Source organism: Dermacentor andersoni, chromosome 1 (genome assembly GCF_023375885.2).
Source record: "Dermacentor andersoni chromosome 1, qqDerAnde1_hic_scaffold, whole genome shotgun sequence".
NCBI classification, from domain to species: Eukaryota; Metazoa; Arthropoda; class Arachnida; order Ixodida; family Ixodidae; genus Dermacentor; species Dermacentor andersoni.
This window is the reverse complement of record NC_092814.1, coordinates 94,015,765-94,037,744: the sequence shown is the minus strand read 5'-3', so window position 1 is coordinate 94,037,744 and position 21,980 is coordinate 94,015,765. Positions and strand designations below refer to the sequence as shown.

Here is a 21,980-nt window from a genome sequence, read left to right as displayed (position 1 = left end):
GGAGATGTGGCGATGTACTACATACAGACAGTGCATTTTAAGGCGGTGGGGGCGTGGGGGTGTGTTGCCATGCGCTTGCGCACGCACGATTTCAACGCGGCAACATCTATAGTTTCAGTTTGTGCTGCCGTGTTCGTGTGTTGAGGTTCACGAGTTCCGCCCGAAGCGACAGCTGTGATACGCATCAAAAATTGTTGCAATAGGTAACAGCAGTAACAGTGCGTGCTGTTATGCTGTCAGTCGCTAGTTACATCGGAGCGATTGCTTTCTGGACAAATCGCACGGCATGGATCATGTGGTTGCAGCAGATAACGTTTCGTCTCAGGTAAGGCGCTTACAAGCAGTATCAGGCGATGCCAACGCATCGTGGTACCATTTCATGCCGAAGCATTATTATTGGGCAGCTCAAGCGTATATCTTCATTGATTTTGTGTTACTTCAGGCTGACGAAATAGAGGCGTTGAGCGCAATATATCAAGACGACTGGAAGGTGGAAGATGCTGCTAATCGCGTCTACAAAATTGTATTGTGCAGCGAATCCACCGGCGACAAGCTGAGTTTTCAGGTAGTTAGTGACCCAAAGCGCATATGACGGTCATTATCTTGATAATTGAAAAAAATTTCAGGTTACACTGCCACCTGAGTACCCGTCTGAAGCACCACCGTTTTACGAGATAAGGTAAGTACACGATATTGTACCGAGGCAGATTTCACCTTCTGATCACGGCCTTGCAGCTAACATATGGGGTGTGTTAGTTGCTGGCATATATGCATTTTGTGCAAGGACAATTAGCTGGGAAATGCAGACACTACACTTAATTTTGAGCAGAGAGTGTAAGCACTCGGCACTCTTTAGCTTGCCCGGTGTCATGTAATGTTCTTCTTTTTTAAATCTTTTAGCGCGCCATGGATGACCCAGGAGAGGAAAGCAAGGCTCTTGGCTGCCCTGGATGATCATTTTTAGTATGTCACACTTCACTTACTGTTGTCAAGTGCAGTTACATGGCATCTTAAATTCTGCATGAACTGTTACTTTTTGAGAATGAGCTGCACAACATTGTGCTGAGAGTGTTCCAAAGCACAGTAAAAGCCGGCTGTAAGCTGCAGTTTAATAAGTTTTGGAATTACATGCATCTATTCGAATTTGGCAAGGTGTACGTGCATGCCCATTTTCAAAACAAAACACAATGGGAACAAACGAAAACCGGCTCCAATACCTATAGTACTAGAATTCTGCAGCGTCATTGAGAGAAACCCGAGCTCTTTCACGTTCAGCCTGGCAGCATTGTAGTAAAGATAACAGGGAAATTTGGCACGTGCTGCAATGTTGTTCAATGATGAACCATGGAACAGTAAGCAATAAGCAAGAACTTGCTCAATGATAAGGCACAAATACTACAGGAGCGTGGCGATACTTGAATTGGTTCACACCGGAAGGGCGTGTCAGCAAATTACTGTATGGTTTGGCTACAAAAAATCGCAAGCGAATGCGACATACAGGAATATGTCACTGTAGACCGAGTCAAACACAGAAAGTAAATAGATTGCGAAAGAACAGCAGAATTCTTTCAACAGTTGAAGCAAGCAGTTAACCAAGACCTGGGGCTTAATATGAACAACCTCGCAAAAGCAATGGGCATGGCGAGGTCCAGAATCAGTATGGCAGTGCTTGAAGACCTGCAGTACACATCTTTTGTATTGAGAAATCGCCATATTTTAACTGAAAACAAGTGTGACAAGAAGCTGAGGGTTTAGGCTTTCCTGCATGACCTGAAGGAATGCCAGTGCTGCCTTCCCGAGGTTCTTGGATGAGAACTGCAGTCAAAACAGGATGGTGAACCACCATGATTGCTGGATATGCCAGAATGTGACTAACATACCTGCAATTGCGTACAAGTTTCCCAACTCTCTGATGGTGCTGCCTGTGGTCAGCAGTGAAGGTGACTTCTGATGGCCACATCAATTTATTGGAAACAGTTCTGAAGCCCTGGATAGACAAAGTGGCTGCTGGATGGAATTACTTGTTCCAGCAGGACTCTGCTCTGGTGCACAAAAGCAAGGAAGACAGAATTGTGGCTTTGGGACCAATGTGCCCTACCACTGGTCTCCCAATTTGTGCCCCCCTCCCCCCCCATTTCCAGTACCGACTGCAGTCCGCTCAACTACTATGTGTGGGGCGTCGTTGAGGCAAAGCTCTACGCAAAATGCCACAACACCAAGAATGCCCTCAAGGCATCCATAAAGCATAGTGGTGATGAACCTGGAGGTGAAGCATGTCTGCAGCCATTTAAGGTCCAGACACGAGAAGAGTGTGGCAGCTTATGGATGTTTCTTGCTCTACACAAAATTATTTATAGACACATTGATTTTTCCCTTCTACATTGGATGTTATTTTTTGCATAGCAACTATTCCTGATTTGCCTCGACGACTGTTGCAAGTTTTATAAGGGTTAGGGCATGTGCCTCTTTGGTTCACAGCAAGTGTATGTTTTTGTAATAGTGACTGTATGTGCTTTCTGCATGATGAATAGGGTGCTGTTCAATACAATTAATTTTCTATTAATATTTGCTTCCTTAGTATGCACTTGGGATGTTTGGCAAGCCTAAATTACAACACAAATATGTTATTACAGTAATCATCTGGGTGAAAACATCCTTTACGACTGGATTGAGATTGCTCGCAAAGCACTTGATGAAGATGCTGCAGAGTGTGAATCACTAGCTGCCAGTGATGATGAAGCGCCTGAAGTGGTGGAACAGTTTCAGCAGCTGACACTGGAATCTGATCGATCTTCAGGTAAAGTGCAATGTCTTGCAGTAAGACTGCGACTACAGATTTTGAACTGGCATTAATGGGGCTAAAACTTGCAAAAGATGGGGTGAGCAAGCTTGCGTGCAATGGTAATCATACTTTTTATATATCAAATAACATCTTACCACTGCACTTAGCTTCACCAATATCTCTGCCATCAGTAACTTCTTGTGGCAGTACTGAAATGTGTTGGACTGTCGCACTTCTACGGTAAATAATCCGCTCCATCCTCTGATGCGAACCCTGGACAATTCTTCCACTTGGCACTTTTTGAAGGTAATCTGGATGACGTTTGGCTGAAGATAATAGGACTGATGGAGTGGACTGCCTCACTAGTGTGGTAACCAGTCGGCTTCTGCCACTGACATGAACCCGCAACACAACTGTCTGCATCAACCACTTGCCAAGTGTTGTAGCTTCGACGGGGCGGCCGGACAGAGGATCTACGGCATGAGGCCTAAACGGCCGGGGTGCGCAGCGCCGCAAGAAAAAGCCGGACTGCTTCAGTCAGGGACCAGACGAAGAATGATTTTATTTTTGCGAGTGGAAACGCTGCAGGCATCTTACAGCGTTTGGCGCGGAGTGGCGCCCTGGCGCCTGACGGAAATAAAATCATTCTTGGTCTTGTTCCCGACTGAAGCAGTCCGGCTTTTTCTTGCGGCGCTGCGCGCCCCGGCCGTTTAGGCCTCGTGCCGTAGATCCTCTGTCCGGCCACCCCTTCGAAGCTACAACAAACTGGCGACGAGGATGGGATGACTGCTGACACAGCCAAAAATTATCTACCCCTTTTTAAGAAATGCCAGCCACCACAAAAACACCACCTTGGTAGCTCCAAGGGACGTGTGCCGGAGGTGGCAGGAATAAGGGAAAGGGGGAAGCAGCAGCATGTGGCTACAGCAGTGCGGCTACAATTGGCCGCCGGATGTGTTTTCTCGACATTTTCTTTGAGTTTAAGGACAACAACAGTTGCTGGCAGTATGAGCCTAGAGCCAGCAAACCACTGTTACTATTTCATTCCGCACACACTAAGTTGGCAAAAAGAGGTGTGGCAAATGTGTGTTTCAAGAATGCTCTGTAGAAATCCTGCCCGCGTTCAATGATGGAAGCTGTATAGTGTCAGTCGGAAAGGTTATCAAAAGCAGGTTACCTGTGCATGTGCAGCTCTCTGTTGCAGAAGTGCTCTTCAAAAAACTGATGAGGTAGCCAGAATCACAGAATCTAGTAATAAGAAAGCTGGTGTACCATATATTCACGTGGTGTCCCATAATCTAAAGAGAATAGCACAAAGATAGCGAGTTTTGGTTGTTTTCTTTACCCCCCGAAGAACTGTCTTCATTGAGGAGGCTGCTGAGTCAGTATTTTTTACATCATGCTTAATTACATAATTAGTCTTAATCAACTTCTCAAACATTATAACTATATGAAAAGTGTCAATGACAAAATTGTAGAGCAACATGAAAAACTCCCGATACAGCTTTCTGTACCTTAATACGTGCTACATAAAAGTGTTTTTCTGAGCATGAAAGAAGCCCACAAATACACGCAAAGTCATCATCAGCAGGTCCTGATTGCATTTCATCAAAAATGCTGAAGTGTACACAAATATATTCATTGTTGATTCTATCGAAACCTTTTCAACACTCATTATAAATGTACGTGCTGCCCTCGGACTGGAAGGGTAGCGAAGGTGGTTTGACATGCATAAGTCAGGTGATGGACACCCGTGAGCAAAAGTATACGGACAATAGGGTCTCCGAAAAAAACTTAATTTCTTTGCAATTAGCATGCATAAACTGAAATTGACGAGTAGGCTGGAATGTTCCCAATGCTAAGTTTCGACTGCAGTCCTCAGTTTCAAGTTGCCTTCACAGGCTGCGGAAAAAATTGGCTTTATCGCACAATCCCTGGTCCATATACTTTTGCTCATGGGTGTACGTTCTCCTGATATTTACCGTCCCATTTCATTAACATGCATTCCTGTCAAAATCTTAGAGCATATAATATACTCGCACCTTATGGATTTCCTTGAGTTCAATATTTTTTTCAGTAATTCCCAACACGGGTACCGGAAAACGTTTTGGTGTGAAGTGCAATTGCCATCTTTCACTAACAACCTGTTCACTAAGCAGGCCTGGGATTTGAACCAGGTTATATATTAGTGACACGAGCAGAAGTTTGCGGACAGAGACAAACAAGGTCGCCTGAACACTGCCTTTATTCTCCGTCTTCCTCCTTGACCACTAGTTCACCGTACCAACCTTTTACGGTTCGTCGCACGCTTCCCCCTCCCTTCAAGAGTACAGGGACGGATGATACCATCTTAATCGCTTCACATGAACAATGGCAGTCCGGTGACGTCCAGCAGAGCTCAGGTGACCAAGGCTGGCTCTTGCACCCCGGACGACATATGCATGCCCCGATCTTAAAAGGTTTGGACACATGGCAGCCATGGGAAATCGGGTGTTGTTGTGACCTGTAGACACACCGTGTCTTTTGCTCGAACATTAGGTGAACTGGGTCGTTGAAGCGACATCTCTGTTGCTCTGGTATGTTGTGAAAGTGCCCTTGTCCTTTTCGCTGTCGCATGTGGGGTCGTTGCCGTTGTTCCCGAAATAAGCGGAGTCTTGAATGGTGGTGCTGATAAGGTCCTTGGTGACATCCTTTTCTTAGAACACGACATACTTGGGTTCACCTTGGGTTTAGGTGGATTGCGCGTTCAAGTCTTTCTTGTCGCATCTGCGTTTTAGGTGATGCTCTTTGGCGTCGTTTGTGTCAGAGCCGTCGTCGTGGTTGCTGAAGTTGTTGACAGAGTTGATCTTGGTCTTTGATGTTTCTGCGGCAGCTGTTGAGGTAGTGTTTCCATCAGAATTGGCCTTTGATTTGTTTTGCAAATTGATGTGGTGATCTGTGGGCATCTGGCACACTGCTTGCTTTGAGAGACTTGTCTAGTGGCGAAAGCATTGTGCCAGGCCTCACCAAAGGCTGTTCTGAGGCTGCTGAGATGACATGATGAATGGGCACTACTGTCACATGACAAGGTGTGACGAGGTGTGACGCTTAAGGCTTGCGACGCTTCTGAAGTGGCAGCGGTCCTTTGGTATGTTGTATGCTGAAGAATGTTTCCGTGTTGCGAAAATGTACATGGCTCCTCTGTAGCTGTTGAAATAGCATTGTCTTCCTTGTGAAAAGGGCACATGCTTTTGGTGGCTTCACACTGACCTATTGTTGGATAGCAAGTCGAATTGGCTTCATCGGAATAAATAATAGCTGCGCTTGAGATGCGGTGTTGTCTTAGAGCCGTGTAAGTGTCACCTAACGCGAAACCCGGTGGTGGGCAGAGCGCGCACAAGACAACGTTGTGGACACGTCGGATGGTTCAGAGACATGATTCTTGCAGCGTGTCGAGAGCGTCAATGGTGAAGATGGCTCTGCGGTTGTCATCATTATGCAAGGCATGTGTTTGTGCATCGTCTTCTCGGGAGGATCACTACATGGGAAGTTGTCGACGATCTGATCATACGTGGCTTTGGTTGGAACTGATGATGATCGCTACATGCAGACTGGGTGACTGCCCTGTCACCTGTTAAGTGGCAGCACGCCCTACTAGATGCTATGTTCATTTGTACGGGGACAGTTCTGGAGCGCTGCAATCATGGTGTGCAAGCGGGTATGTCACATGGTATTTTTCTGTATTTCACGGGCATCCGCAGTAAGCTGAAAAACACTGATAGAAAGTTAGAAACTGTCTAATTGGAATGTTTTGCCTAACTTTGTTGCTTCAGAAGTTGGTTAATTAATCTTGACTAATTATCTAATTAAGCAAAATACAATAAACAGCATGGCACACTTCATACAAAAGTGAGCAACATGCATTTGGTCACATCATCTTCGAGTGCATCAGCATATTGTTAAACTCTGGCTAAAGTTAGCTGAAACACCCTGTATATAGCAGCAGGCATATCACTGAAACTGTCTTTTCCTGTCCTGTTGCTTCTTCATATTTCACTTCTTTTGCAGCATGACCGAATCCACAGTGGCTTAAATGCATCGGTGCCACATTGCATTCTTCAAAACAGTTGTGCAGTGTAAATGGACAGGACATAAATGAACACAAATGACGTAGGCAGGTGTTGAATTTCAACTATTTTCCAACTTTATTCACTTTTCAAGAACAATGTACCAACTAGCCCTTTCACGAATTCTTTTTGCCACATTCCATGCCTTGTCGCCTTTGTCTGTACAAGGTACACTAACAGCCACAGCAGTCTTTCAAGAGATCAAATAAACCCACAGACATTAATATCTTGCCTTTCTCTTCGGCTCATTTATTAGTCCTTAACATTCATTCCTACGGCCAGTTGTTGTGTCGTTTCGAAGAACATGAACGTACAGGAAGCTTTAGCTCGGCAGCTCCTATGAGAGCGAATAAGAATGTCATTGCCCCCCCCCCCTCTTCTTTCTTTGTTTTTTTAAAGCCAAATTACGGCTATATATGCAACGTCAACATATCTATTCCTAGCGGTGCACCTTTCTTGGACCGGCCCGGCCTTATTTGTCGGTAACTCCGTAGCACAGCACTGCTGTCAGTTGTTGAAGATGGCAGTTGCGCTTCACACGTCCAAGGCATATGAGCAACAAAGTGTGATTCGTTTTCTATGGAGCAAGGGGTAAACGCTCATCGAAATCTACAGGGAAATGCAGCCTACATATGGGGAAAGGTGACTTGCTTTGAGAAGTGCGACGTGGCAGGACAGCGATTCACATGCAATGATGAAGCTAAGACAGCAGTCCGACGGTGGTTCCACAGTCAACCGGACGAATTCTACCACAGGGGCATCTCAAATTTAGTGCTGTGATGGGACAAATGTCTGAACTGGTGTGGGGACTATGTAGAGAAATAGTGTAAGGTACTTAGAATAGTATGTATATTTGTAATTAGCTGTATGTGCCTTATTTTGGCTAATAAAAAAAGATAGGGTCAAATACTTTCTGATTCGCCCTTATATCTTAATACTTGGGAATAGAGAAATAGCTTTCCTTGGCAACTGCAGCACTAATTTTGATGAAATTTCTTGTACTTTAAAAAAAGTAATAATCTAGTGATTGCAGCAAGCAGATTTTTTATTGAAGCCGTCCGTTTTTCTGGTAAGGTTCCTGAAAAAAAAATTAAGAAAGAAAAAGAACTTGACTACGAAGTTTACAACTCTGTAACTCTGCAATCAAAATTATCACATTTCTCTGAATTGAACCTAATTACACATCTAAAGCAAACAAAATTGATTTATTATACACTGGTCCCTAATATGTCGCTAATTTGTGAAGACTTTTGCAAAACCCTCGTGAACCTTGTAACAAGTTCATGTAGGCTGCAACTTTCAGACGAACACGGCACGAAGGTGGGTGTAACTAAGGGGCTCAAGTTTCTCTCTCTCTCTTTTTTTTTTTTTTTCTTTTTTTTTAACTTGCAACTCGCGAGTAAAATATTTGAGAAGCAATGGTTGTCAGGTCAGGGAGCATGCAGAAGCCTCCTCCTACTCGATTATTGTGTTCAATCAGCTTTTCTGTGCAAGCAGGGTGGTCTAGTGTGCATACAACTGGTGCTGGAGCCTCCACATGCTTTGTTCAGTTTTTGTACAGTAATGAATAAGGGCATTTGCACAGGCGATGTCCAGAATGCAAGATTAGACAGCTAGTCAAGCTTCAGTTGAAAGTAGGTCCGAAATCGACTGTGGGAAGGTTTGCTCATAATTTGTACATGTGCTGTTGAACCACTGGTGGATAAAAGCAACCCACGGTGAGGAAAATAAAATTGCACTTGAGATTTCTCTAACACAGTTTTCAAAATAACAGGCACTCGTGAGCATCTACTTACCATTGTTTGAGACATCATAAGACAGCCTACATGTCTGATCAGGAAATTGACAACCTGAGAGTAGCTTCTGTGTCTTCACTGCTGCTGTCATTTAAAAATTATGTTGCCAAGTCAACTAAAGTGCAAGTTTTGTGTCTTTTTTTACTGACGTTTTAGAAGCACTGGAGGCTAGTTTCGACAATACCTCCAGTCGAAGTTTTATATTTCCAGACTTCCCAATCTGACAAATATTGTCAAATCTGACAAATAGTTGAAGTTCAGTCATTTCAAAGAGCGCATGATGTTGCGAGAATTATTCCAACGGAAACATTGAACATATAGAAAAACTGGCGGCCCTGTATGCAAACTATCGGCTTCAAGTGTCCCAGCGAACTGGAACAATGCCGACATACTAATCCACAAAAAGAGAGACGTTAAAGAATTGAAAAATTATAGGCACATTAGCTTACTCCCAGTATTATATAAAATATTCACCAAAATAATTTCCAATAGAATAAGGCCAACACTGGACTTCAGTAAACCAAGGGAACAGGCTGGCTTCAGGAAGGGATACTCTACAATGGATCACATCCATGTCATCAATCAGGTAATTGAGTAATCTGCAGAGTACAATCAGCCTCTCTATATGGCTTTCATAAATTACGAAAAGGCATTTGATTCACTTGAGATACCAGCAGTCATAGAGGCATTACGGAATCAAGGAGTACAGGACGCTGATGTAGATATCTTGGAAAGTATCTACAAAGATTCCACAGCTACCTTAATTCTCCACAAGAAAAGTAGGAAGATACCTATAAAGAAAGGGGTCAGACAAGGAGACACAATCTCTTGTATGCTATTCACTTCATGCTTGGAAGAAGTATTCAAGCGATTAGACTGGGAAGGCTTAGGAGTGAGGATCAATGGCAAATATCTCAAAAATCTCTGGTTTGCAGATGGCATTGCCCTGTTCAGCAACATGGGACAAATTGCAACAGATGATTGAGGACCTTAACAGAGAGAGTGTAAGAGTAGGGTTGAAGATTAATATGCAGACGACAGATAATAATCTATAGCTGGGCAAGGGAACAAGAGTTCAGGATCGCCAGTCAGCCTCTAAGAGTCTGAAGAAACCTGTTTACCTAGGTCAATTACTTGCAGGGAACCCTGATCATGAGAAGGAAATTTACAGAAGATGAAGAATGGATTGGAACGCATACGGCAGACACTGTCAGCTCCTGACTGGAAGCTTACCATGATCATTGAAAAGTGTACAATCAGTCCATTTTATCGGTGCTATCATATGGGGCAGAAACTTAGAGACTGACAAAGAAGCTTGAGAACAAGTTAAGGACCATAAAAAAGAGCAATGGAACGAAGAATGTTAGGCATAACGTTAGACAGAGCGGTGTGGATCAGGGACCAAACAGGGATAGTCGATATTCTAATTAACATTAGAAGAAAAAAAATGGAGCTGGGCAGGTCATGTAATGCCTAGGTTAGGTAACCGGTGGACCATTAGGGTTACAGAATGGGTGCCAAGAGAAGGGAAGCGCAGTCAAGGGACGATAGAAGACTAGGTGGGGCAATGAAATGAAATTCACAGGCACAAGTTGGAATCAGTTAGTGCAGGATGGTAATTGAAGATCGCGGGGAGAGGCATTCGTCCTGCAGTGGACATAAAACAGGCTGATGATGATGAGAAAAACTGTTGATCAAATTGATTGATTTCTATAGATGCAGTAACAAAATAGTTCATTGAACTCCAGTTATTCTGATTCCTTGGCGGTTTGCCGTTACTTTGAAGGTGAAATGGTGAGATGATGCAGGCCTTTTAGCTTTCCAGAGATACTAGCTTGCGTGAATAATTTGCTACCCCTTGCAACTTTCAAATATTTTGCTTGTTAGAGGGGCACCACTGATGATGGTCAGTTCCGAGAGACGCTGGAGGGGTTTTGCCTAGGCTTTGTACTGAGATGTTCCATTTACCAGTAGACTTCCGTGTGTGTCCTGCTAGCATTAATCCCGACCAAAAGTGAATACGTAGTTGTTTACAAGCCTCAATACCCTTGTCACTTAAATGATTTACACAAAAACCTGCCATTTTTCTGCCACTTTAAAGGGACAATAAAGCGAAACAATAAATCAGTTGAGACTAATAAAGCCTTGTTTGAGAACCCTGCAGGCAGTCATTTCAAAATAATAGTTTATTAGATGAGTAAATGAAGGTCAAAGTATCAGTATTTGAATTTCGCGCTGAAACCCCAATGCCGGTACATCAGTGTGATGTTGGGGATTCCAAAGTATGTTTTCGCATTAGCGCCACGTTGGCTGAGTAAAGGTTCCCGAAACTTTCCATGTTTAATATTTGGTTCCTTTAGAACACAATGTAGTCAATCTGTACCACTATATGATTAAGTAGGCCCCACAATATGCCATCAAAATCCATGACGTCGCAGCGACCAGGTGCGGGAACTTCAAGGAGGCGGCGCCACCCGTCTTTTGTTCTTGCGCTTTTATGCGTTGCATATTGCAATCACTCAGTTCAGCCCTTGGGCGCGGCCGGGCAGCCACCATAGTGGCTCATACCCCTACACTAGAGTTTTATGCGTTACATATTGCAATCACTCAGTTCAGCCCTTGGGCGCGGCCGGGCAGCCACCATTGACCTTTAGCGCAACCACGTGACGTGACGTCATGACAGCCGGAGGAAAAGCTGGGCCCCAACACAATATGCAACGCATTCTTGGCTTAACCAAGCTAAGCCTGGCCATTTTTTTTCTGGTTTACCAACCGTCTTATCATGGTAAGAGTGGTGTTTTTGGTGTCATAGAAAGGTAATTTACTGATGCAGAAGAAATCATTTTTCTCTTTAGTGTCCCTTTAAGCAGCTCAGTTTTTCTGCGACTTTTCTGAGAATGATTCCTGCCTCACAGAGTATGCAGTATCTGTTCCATCTGCCTAGCACCACCAACTTCACAATGCCAAAAGATTTTGCTGCAGCGATCATACTAGGGCATTCCATTAAAAAACAGTAGCTTCAGTAATCAAAACTAAGCAGATCAAACTGATCAAATTTCAGGCTGTCAACATAGCTTATGTTCTTACTAATGACAGCAGTAAAATGAGATTGTTACCTTAATCTGCATGCTTTTGTCGACTGCTTTAATTTCAGCCTTAGATCTCGGAGATGGCTTGAATATCTTCCACGGTGGAACACTCGAGGACCGTAGAAGCGTATTCCAAGGTCATCTTGCTGAAGTTCACAGCGTGAGAGAGGTGCGTGGCATGCGAGTGCATGATTCTTGTTTGCCACATCACAATGAAAATTTGCTTCGTGTTGGTTTAAGGAAAAAATCCTCATATGTTGTAACAATTTCTATTTGTAGTGTGGCTTCGTGCTTTGTGTTATGCATGATTTTCCTCAATTTGCTTTATGTTATGCACATCATGCTATGTTATGTATGACTACAGGATGAACAATTTTCCCCGAACTAAAAATTGTCAGCTTATGTGCAAGTCAGTGTGCATGGTACTGACATTTTAACTTTTTCATTGTCATTCAGCTGTAGCAATGAGGTTTAAGTCGGCAATCTCTTGCTGGTATATACAGGCTGTTGCAGCTATTGAAAAAAAAAAAAAAGAGGGATGATTTTGCATGAATGAAACTATGTAAATGTTGTTCACAGTTAAGTTGAGAAGCTACCAGTAATTCTTTTGTTCATTACATTCGATTAGCTAATTTCAATTGATTACCAGTCACGAATTACTGTGTTAATTTGCAAGAATCCTATTAGTGACTTGTAGAGAGGTATAAATAAATCGGAATGGCATGTTCTCAGCAAAATACAACTAGCTTGCTTAATTCTTTGAGCTGAAAAATGAAAGCCCTAAAATGTAAGAAATACCATGTGATTATGCACCCACCTGCATTTAGAAGCAACGCCCTCAAACAGGCTCACTGGGTAGAGAAGGTATTACGAAAGATATTGTAGCACAAGAGAGAACTGTGCACACACTCATTCCATGACATGCCAATCAAGAACTATTGGTGTTCGTTCTGTACGAACACCAAAGCAATGTGCTTTTACAGGAGGGGCACAACAGATAAAGCCGTAACTCTACCACTTCTTGCATGTGTGTGTGTGTGTGTGAGGGAGGGAGGGAGGGTTTCCCCGTGAGCCTGTGTGAGGGTGCTGCTTTCTGACACAGTTAAATGATTATCACATTGTATTTTTCATGGTTCACGGGCTAGTTGTATCTTGTTGAAAAGGTGCCAGTTTAATGTTCCTTATAACTGTCTACATTAATGTTTTGTCAATTAGGACAGTAGTTAACCAGTCAGATATTCTGATTCTAAATAACGAAATGATTGTAAATAAAATAAAAATGCTGGCGGCTTAACAACTTGATTGTGAACAATATCTACTTGGTTCTGTTCGTATGAAAAGAAGGTGTATTTTTAATACTTTGTCACTGTTAGGAGGGACACCTTAGATAGGGTGTCCCAACTATCAAGCCTAAAGTTAAAAAAAAAAGAAATAAATAAATGGGTAGGCTGTATCGGGAACGCAGCCAGAGTGGGGTACATGAAACATCTTGTGCATCGGTCCATGGGCACTTGTGTACAGTAATGGTATAACCGAATGCACAAATTACATTTATTCACTCGTTAGAAAGCTTAGATGCCTAACTTAGGTTACAGCTGTTAGGCATCTTGCGGTCTAATTTTGCAGTCGTGTTTGCTTCCTATTTGTAGTGGACCCGTCTGTTATTGGGAGAATGTTTGGGCACTAGGGTAAAGAAATGCCCCCTACTGGTGGTGCCTGGCATCATCCTGCGCCGCACCTGCCGCACTCATAGATGGTTGGCACTCCTGCGCTTGTCTCCATTTCTTGTGCTTGCACTCCCTATGCAGATGGAAATGTTCCGCCGTGGTCAAAGTATTGGGGCATCCCTCTGTCCTACTGCCCGAGTCGCTTCACACCATTTCTGTACTGTACGTGTCGAATCCCTAGGGGGCCATAGCAAGTGTGAAATTTCTGCAAAGATTGCACACTTTTTAACCTTATAACTCCTGATTAGTACTAGTTTGAGTTTGATAAATTATACCTACTGTGGCGTAGTTAGCTGTTTCAAACACAACCATTCCTGCTTGAATGGACAAACGTACTACCAAGGTACACCTCTCTGAACACCACTCACCAGGCTGAATTTAGCTGATCGCATCATGCATGGCGTAACAATGATGCCATCTGTGCATGAGACACATGCATGGTCAAATAATGGCTTCTTTCCTCTAGACAATGATACGAAAGTAATGCACGTGGGTAGCACAATTTCAAAGGTATAGGCAATGCTGCATGTTTTCATTATGTGTGGTTTAGCAAGCGACCCCCTTGGACCGTTTTTAAAGACATTTCATGCCAGAAGACATGGATCATTATACGTGACTAAGACCGAGTGCATGTTGTTTAGAGTCTTGTTGAGAAACCACCAATAATTTTCTTGCCCCTGACATCCACATTAATTCAATTTAATTCAAATTGATTATTGAACTATTTTATTGTTCTAATTGTCAAGATATTAATTAGGAGTTGCATATAGTCGTAAGATATGTCCAAATGAGGTATTTTAGGCAAGGTACACATTGTGCGTATACTTTTTCCAACAAATAAAGAAAGCTCGTGAAATAAGAAACATACCATGTGACTGCACACCTGTGCATCCATACAGAATAGCAGCCCCATCAAACATTCTTAGCGGAAAAGCAGGCTGTTCATCTGTTACTGGGCTAGGCGATAGGGACAACAGCATGCATGTTCTTTCCCTGACGTGCAAACGGCTTCCGACGATTATTGCGTATCAAGATGAAGGAAATGGACTGCCCTGAATGGCGAGCCTAAGATGAACAGCTTGCTTTCCCTCGGAGACTGTTTGATGGCACTGCTATTCTGCATGCACAGGTGCGCATGCACACATTATTTTTCTTATATCGCCGGCCTTCACTACTTGCCAGAAAATGTAAACACACAATGTGTACCTTGCTGGAAGCACCTTATTTTGACCTGTCTTGCGATTCCCTAGAATTGCCTAATTCACAACTTGACAATTAGAATGATTAAAAGGTTAGATAATTACTGTTAATTAAATAATTGAATGTCAGGCGCAAGGATATCGCTAGCAGTTTCTCAACAGCAGTCCAAGAAACATGCACTAGGTCTTACTCAGGTAAATGATCTGTGCTGTTTTAAAACTGTGCATTATAGTTTGGACACCCTGTATGCTGTGTGTGCTCTAGTCAGCATTGGGATGTTTCTCAACATACTTCTCACGAAAGTTTCCTGCATCACTTTTGTTTCTTTAAAGCAGTAACGTGCTTCTATGCATATTGCATACTACAATCTCATTCTGGCCTAATTGTATTGGTTATTTAATTGCTTAGTTAAGTGCAGCCTGGTTGCCCCAAAGACTAAGTCATGTGAGTTGTAGACCAAGTATACCATTTTAAATGTTAGGCTGTGTGAAAAGGTTAGTCAACTTAGTTGTTCTTGTTTTTGTTCCCCCACATTGCTTTATTATTTTGTTAATGATAAAGACTTGTAATAGTGTGCCTGTTCATCTTTCAAAGGTTGAACAAGTTTTGGATGAGCTGAAGACAAACAAAAAGATTGCAGAAGCCACACACAACATTTGGGCGTATCGGTATGCTGATTCATCATTTCACAATATTAGGGGCGGACATACGGCTATTCACAAAATGTGATAGTAGCCATCTCCTTTATAGCCTTCTTCAAACAGAGCCACGGACTGTGCTGTGCAAAGACTCTGAGGATGATGGGGAAACATATGCAGGAAATCGCCTTCTTCATCTTTTAGATGTAAGTTCAGCTTTCAGCTCCAGCAAGTAAGGTTTGTGCGCAAGGGGAATTGAAAGTAAATGAACAGTTTCTGATGCTGTGATGCACACACTATTCTAGAATTCAGGTGACATGCAGCTCATGTGCCAGAGCTCAAGTGCTTTAGACATTTCTACTGCTGTTTCTGTGTTTTGAACAAGTTATGTGCCATCACAGTTAGGTTACCAGAATGCCATGTTTCATTTACTTTTGTTCCCATGTATACTCGGCAGCATGACCTGAAGTGATGCTTGTATGCACTGATGTGGAGTTTGAAATTAAGATTAAATGTAAAATTTCATTCGCATTCCTTAAGTGGCTTGGTAATGCCATTTCACATTCTATGTTCCTGCAGTATGTGCTGTTCCTTGTCTGTGCCAAAGCATTTTCTATGATCCCCATCCAAGCTTACTGCACACTGTTATTGCAATTAAATGCATGTTGCCACATGTGCATCATGTGGTGATGCTGTTCCATTTGTTTGCTAGAAAATTCCGGCTGAACCCATCTCATGATGGATGTTGAAGTTAATGTGATTAGCATTGAATCAATGAACGACACCTTATTGCCGACACCAAAATGTGTATGCAGCCGGGCTCCTCTATCGCACTTCCCGCTACAAACATTGTGCCATCTAGCGGTGTTGTCAATTCAACACCGCTAGATGCAGGTTCAATTCAATCAAGCACCTGAGAAATGTTAAAGTATATTTATTTGTCACTGAAGAGCAGCACATATGTAGTGGCACATACCCAGTGACCCAAGTTGGCATCAAAGAAGTTCGTCGAACAGTGGCACATAACGTGTTACCCAAATTGTTCCGACGGTTGGTTTCAAACCTTGTTCCCTCAGAACAGCAGCCCAATTAGCTAGCCATTAGACCATAGACTTACCTAGCCAGTGACCCAAGTTGCAGGGAAAATGATTAGAGACATAGATAGATAGATAGACAGACCCTGGAAGGTTTGTAAAGTACCCTAAGAATACTAATCGCATTAAAACTGCTGCATATGGCTTTGCATCACTTTTGTTGGTCTAGCTTCTTAAAATTCTCTTCCCGCCCATCCTCAAAAGAACTAATGCTTGTTCCTGCTCTCTCAGATTCTTGACGTGACAAATGTTCTCATAGTTGTCACTCGCTGGTATGGAGGAATTCACCTCGGTCCAGATCGCTTCAAGCACATCAACAAAGTGGCCAGGGATCTCCTTGAGCAACATGGCTACATCAAAAAGGTGCCAACACCCGATTCCAAAACCAAAGGAGGAAAGCACAAGAAAACGAAGAGCAAGAAAATGTGACCGGCATACTTGGAACACAGGCTTCTAATCAGTGCCAAGCACCGCCACTGCCATAGTGTGACACTAGAAAAGGCTGGGTAATTACGTGCCAGTGGCAACTGAAATACTCTAGAGAGATTTTCATTCTAGAGACCAAGAACATTTGTGCCCATGTTGAAGGCTGCTATAAGCAGTGTTCCTGTGGAGGGCTGAAGACAGAGATTTCTTGCAATATGCAGAAGTAGTATTACTTGTGCAGTGTTTTTCTACTTAGCCAGTTTGTAACATACAAGCCATGGCATTTAATTAGGATTTTATTGGATGCTTCTTGCCAAATATTTTTAGGTGTTACATAGAGTAATCACGATATGACACATGTAAGTGCCTGCGTTTTTTGTTAGTTTCATATGTGAGCCATTTGCTATGCAGCACTAGCTTCACTGAATCTACATTGCTTTACTGCATTTTTTCCTGAAAGTAATTTGCAAGTGTCGTCTCAGCCATTACCATATTGCACATGGTGCACAATTTCTTTTTGACTGTCAGCCTTTCAGCATATGTGAGCCTTGTATGTGCTGCATAGCGACATTGAGCACTGCTTCAATTGTGGCAGAGCCACAGCTTCTCACAAGAAAGTTGCATTGGTGCTGTCAATAAGTTGTGTGCAGCCAATATGTAGATCTCAAACATTTTAGAACAATGCTATACATGTCTAAATGATTTTAAAGTTGTGTGCAGTGAAAAGGCATAGAAGAAACGCAGTTTGCAGCAGAACTAAAGTTGGGAAAGGGAAAACTGAAAGCATGTTTTGATAACAGTACATCTGTAGGGTATTTTTTACTTGTGGAAAGTTAATTTCTCTACAAGGGCTTTCACGACAGTTGCTTGCAGTATTGACTGTGCCCTACTCCTATAAGGTATGGTTTCAGAGGTGGCAAGCTTCACACTCCATGTCACATGGTGATGTGGTATAGTCAGAGAGCCTAAGATTATTAATATGATGCTTGTTGGCAGCAAGTAGTCTGCACTGTAAAAGTTGCAAAGTCATTTGTTTAGTTACTGTCAATAGAGAATAGCGTTTTTATTGATGCAGTGAATATTTTTATTTGTTGCTTTTAAATGTTTCCAAATGAGTCTGTGATGTCACTTGTTGACTATTTACATTATACAATATTGCAAGACACACACACCTGTGCTTCAATGCCTAGTTGTCTTGCTCTGTGACAGCCTTTCTTGACACTGCTGCTTCAGAAATAAATACATAGGTCTAAGGGAGAGAGACCATTAAATATAAACAAACAAAAAGAAACATATGTAGTAGCTTCCTTGTATGCATCTTGTGGCTAACTTACTGTCTGTACCGCTCTACCTTTCATTTAGGCTGTCGGTGAAAAGTGTCAGTTATTAAAAATAGCTTTAAAGGTTTATAGCATAGGCTGCAGCTTTTAACCACGAACTATACATGGCTAACTTTTCCAGTGCACAGCAGTGAAACATTATTTACTAGCTCTGAAGAGAGCAACATACTCCTTTAGTGTTGTTAAAGCTGAGCAAGATATAGAGCCCTCCATTCCGATTTTATTCCAATCTTGTGATGTCAAATTTACTGAACTAACAATGCAAGCACTGGGCAGTGACCCGCAGCAGTGTTTGAACCCAATCAAATGCCCTCCTCGGTTATAGGAGGGCAGTTTTGTTTACTTTCAAAACGAATAGCTATCCTGACAGGTTTTTCTTATCCGATTGACCGACAAGAGGCGAGGAACATGCAGAAGTGGAGAGGGTTTGTTGGAGGCAAGCTAGCACAGTGAAAGTAGATAACCAGGTAAGGAGTGTGGTGCAATTGGTTCACTTTCCCTTGCTTAGCTTGCAGTAGCTGGTAGAAAGTCACGGCAGCATGCAATGGGGAGTTAAAAATAATACTAATATGGGTCCTCAGTACAGAAAACTTGGCAGCGTGATGTCGTATACGTGAAGGGGTTCAACATTATATTGCCACGCAAATTTTATTATACGCAAAGGAATCTGTTCACGCCGGCAGCTTCGAGTAGCCAGTGCCACAGCGATCGGTGGGCAGCCATCTTCTGTCCCTTTTAGAACAGGGCACTCTCCACCTATTCCAAACAAATTTAAGTTTTGTTCAGCATATTAATGCACCTTTAGCATGTGCATGTCACTTTGATGTGGTGGGTTTTCATGGTTTTGCAACATCGCAAGGCGCAGCCCGAAAAATTTTTGACAGACAGGTGCAGTGGGCGTTGTAATTTGACCAATCATGGAAGGCTAATGGCAGAAATGAAATAGAAACAGAGTGGAATAGCTTTGCGTTGTAGTGCCCATCTTACTATTAATTATATGTTGCAGTGTGTTCAGGTCAAATGACCCAATTTAGAATAAGCATTCAGTCTCAACCTTGCTGTAAACAAAATTTTATTTGCTGAAAATATTTCATTGTGCTTACCTGAACTTATAAAGGGGGCACTTAAATATAACCTTGATGTGCTTATATTTATAGTAAAGCACAGTCAGCATTGCATTTGTGCTTGAAGAACCATTCCAAGTCTAGCCTATTCTGCCACGACTGTCAAGACTATGTTGATGGCTTGGAAATGGTCACAATGTTTAGGCTATTATTTGAGGAGCTCCATCTACAAAGCCACTGGTCCAATTCCCACACATGTTCTCTCTTACTTGCCATTCTTATTGCACTACATACTTCCCCCTCTGCAGCATTCTCCAGAATTCCGTAGTGCTGTACTCATGTTGCCTTCTCTATAGTAAAAAGTGCCAGATCTACAAATTTCACTGTTAGCACCTTCAGCAAAACAAGTTGTGCTTATAGGTAATCTACCTACCTGTGAGTTCCTCCAATACAAATTATCTGACACTCAACTATGGTAGAGGTACTAAGCTTGTCCTGCCATATTAGTGAATAGTTACCTACATGTTTATAGACTTTTAAACAAGATTAAGGGAAATTAACTAAGCAAAAGTTGGGATACAGTTAAGAAATTTCCACTAAAAATATTGATGAAATTTCTTGTAATCGCATACTGTGAATCTGCCTTAAACTCGGCTTGTGTGAAGCCATGGTCTTGATTGTACTAGCCTTGATAGGCCCAATGGCCACATACCTACTTGGATTGGGTAAAAGTTATCCAAAAATTTCATGGTGGCATGGCCACCCCTTCAAGTTGTATCCAGGATCCTGATTCCCAATTAGGCATTGTGTGGAGATTTATCAATCACCATCAGAACTACAGGAGAGAAGCCGAACTCCTGCATCATCCTCCCCTACCACCTATACTCCATCTCTCAAGTCATTTGCAGTACTCCTTATCCAGTGGGAAGACTGAGTGCCCCTCAAAGTGTGTTCATCTGTGTCACATCATCTGCTCACCACCACAGAATTTGTGGAATACAAGGTGCATACACAAAGCTCCTAACGTGTCGCGTATCGTTATAATCCGTCATGTACCAAGCAAAAATGACTCTCTAATCCTACCAATAATTGGACAGTTACGCCTAGAACTATATTCCACTGCGCAAGGATATTACCTGTGAATGCCTCATAGCTTCGGTAGTACTGCAAATGATTTGCAAGATGGAGTATAGGTACCCCACCTTACTTCCCATTCTGTTCAAGTGGAGGACAAATAGTCCAGAGTGGAAATATCCTTAAAAAAGACCTAATAGAGACGTTTTCAAATACTTGCCCAATGGGCTGAAATATGTTCCCTTTGAGACACTCCATGTGCATGGTTGTCTTCAGCTGACATAAGTGTTAAGCACTCATTAGTACTTGTGGCAATGGCAACTAAATCTCGCGACTCTTCCAGCGCTTATAAGGCGCAATATTTCAAGCAGGGGCATGCACAAAATAGCATGCACCTTTTCGTTAGTAGCACTTGTAGCAGTCTCTCATTGCGCAACTTCACCGAGTGCACTAGCAAATTGTTGCGTTTTATCATGTTTGAACTTTCTTCGCTTGGTACACTGCTGTAAAGTTGGTCACCAAGTGTTTTTTATTCAAGAACAGTGCACCTTATGTGACCTCACATTTCAGATTGCAGAAATGATCATTGATTGCTTTTAAGTAGTGAAATTTACATTGCTATTTCAGTGCTCACATGCATTGCAGCAAATGCCAGGACACTGGGATGTTGCATCTCCACAGTGGTCATAGGGCTACCACGTATTTTGGTGCCATTGGGCAGGTAGTCATTTTAATGAAAGCTGCATTTAAATGATGTGAAGCCTTTGGAAAGTTTGTCAGTTTCAATTGCTTGTGGAGAGTATACTTTGGATCACTTTTACTACACCCTGTACATGGTGTTTTGTAGTAGACTGCATGCTTTTCCTGTTGTGAATTTCATAACTGCATGGAGTTCAACTTGTGTGACATTGTATTGTCCATCATGCTTGTCAAGTCTTGTAGGTTGTGTAACGGTGCTTGTACTTATTGAGTATACAAATACACAATATTGTAACTACCCAGTGATCCCTTGCTTTCTATGTGCCGCCACTGTAGATTATTGACGTTTGCCATACTTTCTTTAAAAGTGCTGAAATTTTATAGCAATTGCATTTCCATTGTGAGTCACCAACACAGGATAGTGTTTGTGTCCACCCTTGCTGCAAGGTTACAGGTGGTGTCCGATCATCAGTTAAAGTGAAGGGTATTGCACAGCCAACTTCATCAATTGCCACCAGGTTGAACCATGGTGCATTCAATGCTCCACAGTGCCGTATAACGGCTTGACTTGTAGCCTATTGTGCAACTTTGAAATGTAAAACCCTATCAATTAAGACAGGGATGTGCAAGTATTTAACTGATAAAATATAAGGCATTTCTCAAGATTTAACCCATAGTAAGGCCAAAGATGCGACAGACAATAATGCACATACGTACACATTGGAATATGGAAATGTGGCTGAAAAAAATCCACACACATTGTGGTTGTCTGCTATCCAATTTGCATGCCATCTGCTAGCAGATGTACTCAAATATACTGATGCAAACTTCATACTCCTGCAAAGGGACTGGTTACTAGAGGAGTTCATCTTATGCACAGTAAATTTCTTTGACTTATGAGCAATATGTATGTAATATGCTCCACTACACTCGTGGTGTGTGTAT

General features: G+C 42.4%; 1 protein-coding gene across 1 annotated transcript; it reads left to right on the top strand.

Moving 5' to 3' along the window:
* The first annotated feature begins 20 nt into the window (after positions 1-20).
* LOC126544759 (protein IMPACT-B-like) lies at positions 21-21,333 on the top strand. Its single transcript, XM_050192230.3, has 9 exons — positions 21-325; positions 443-565; positions 627-679; positions 901-963; positions 2,634-2,797; positions 11,839-11,942; positions 15,295-15,368; positions 15,451-15,544; positions 16,664-21,333. Exons 1-9 carry the CDS (start codon positions 287-289, stop codon positions 16,859-16,861), a joined length of 912 nt encoding a protein of 303 aa, XP_050048187.1. The 5' UTR covers positions 21-286; the 3' UTR covers positions 16,862-21,333.
* The last annotated feature ends 647 nt before the right edge of the window (positions 21,334-21,980 follow it).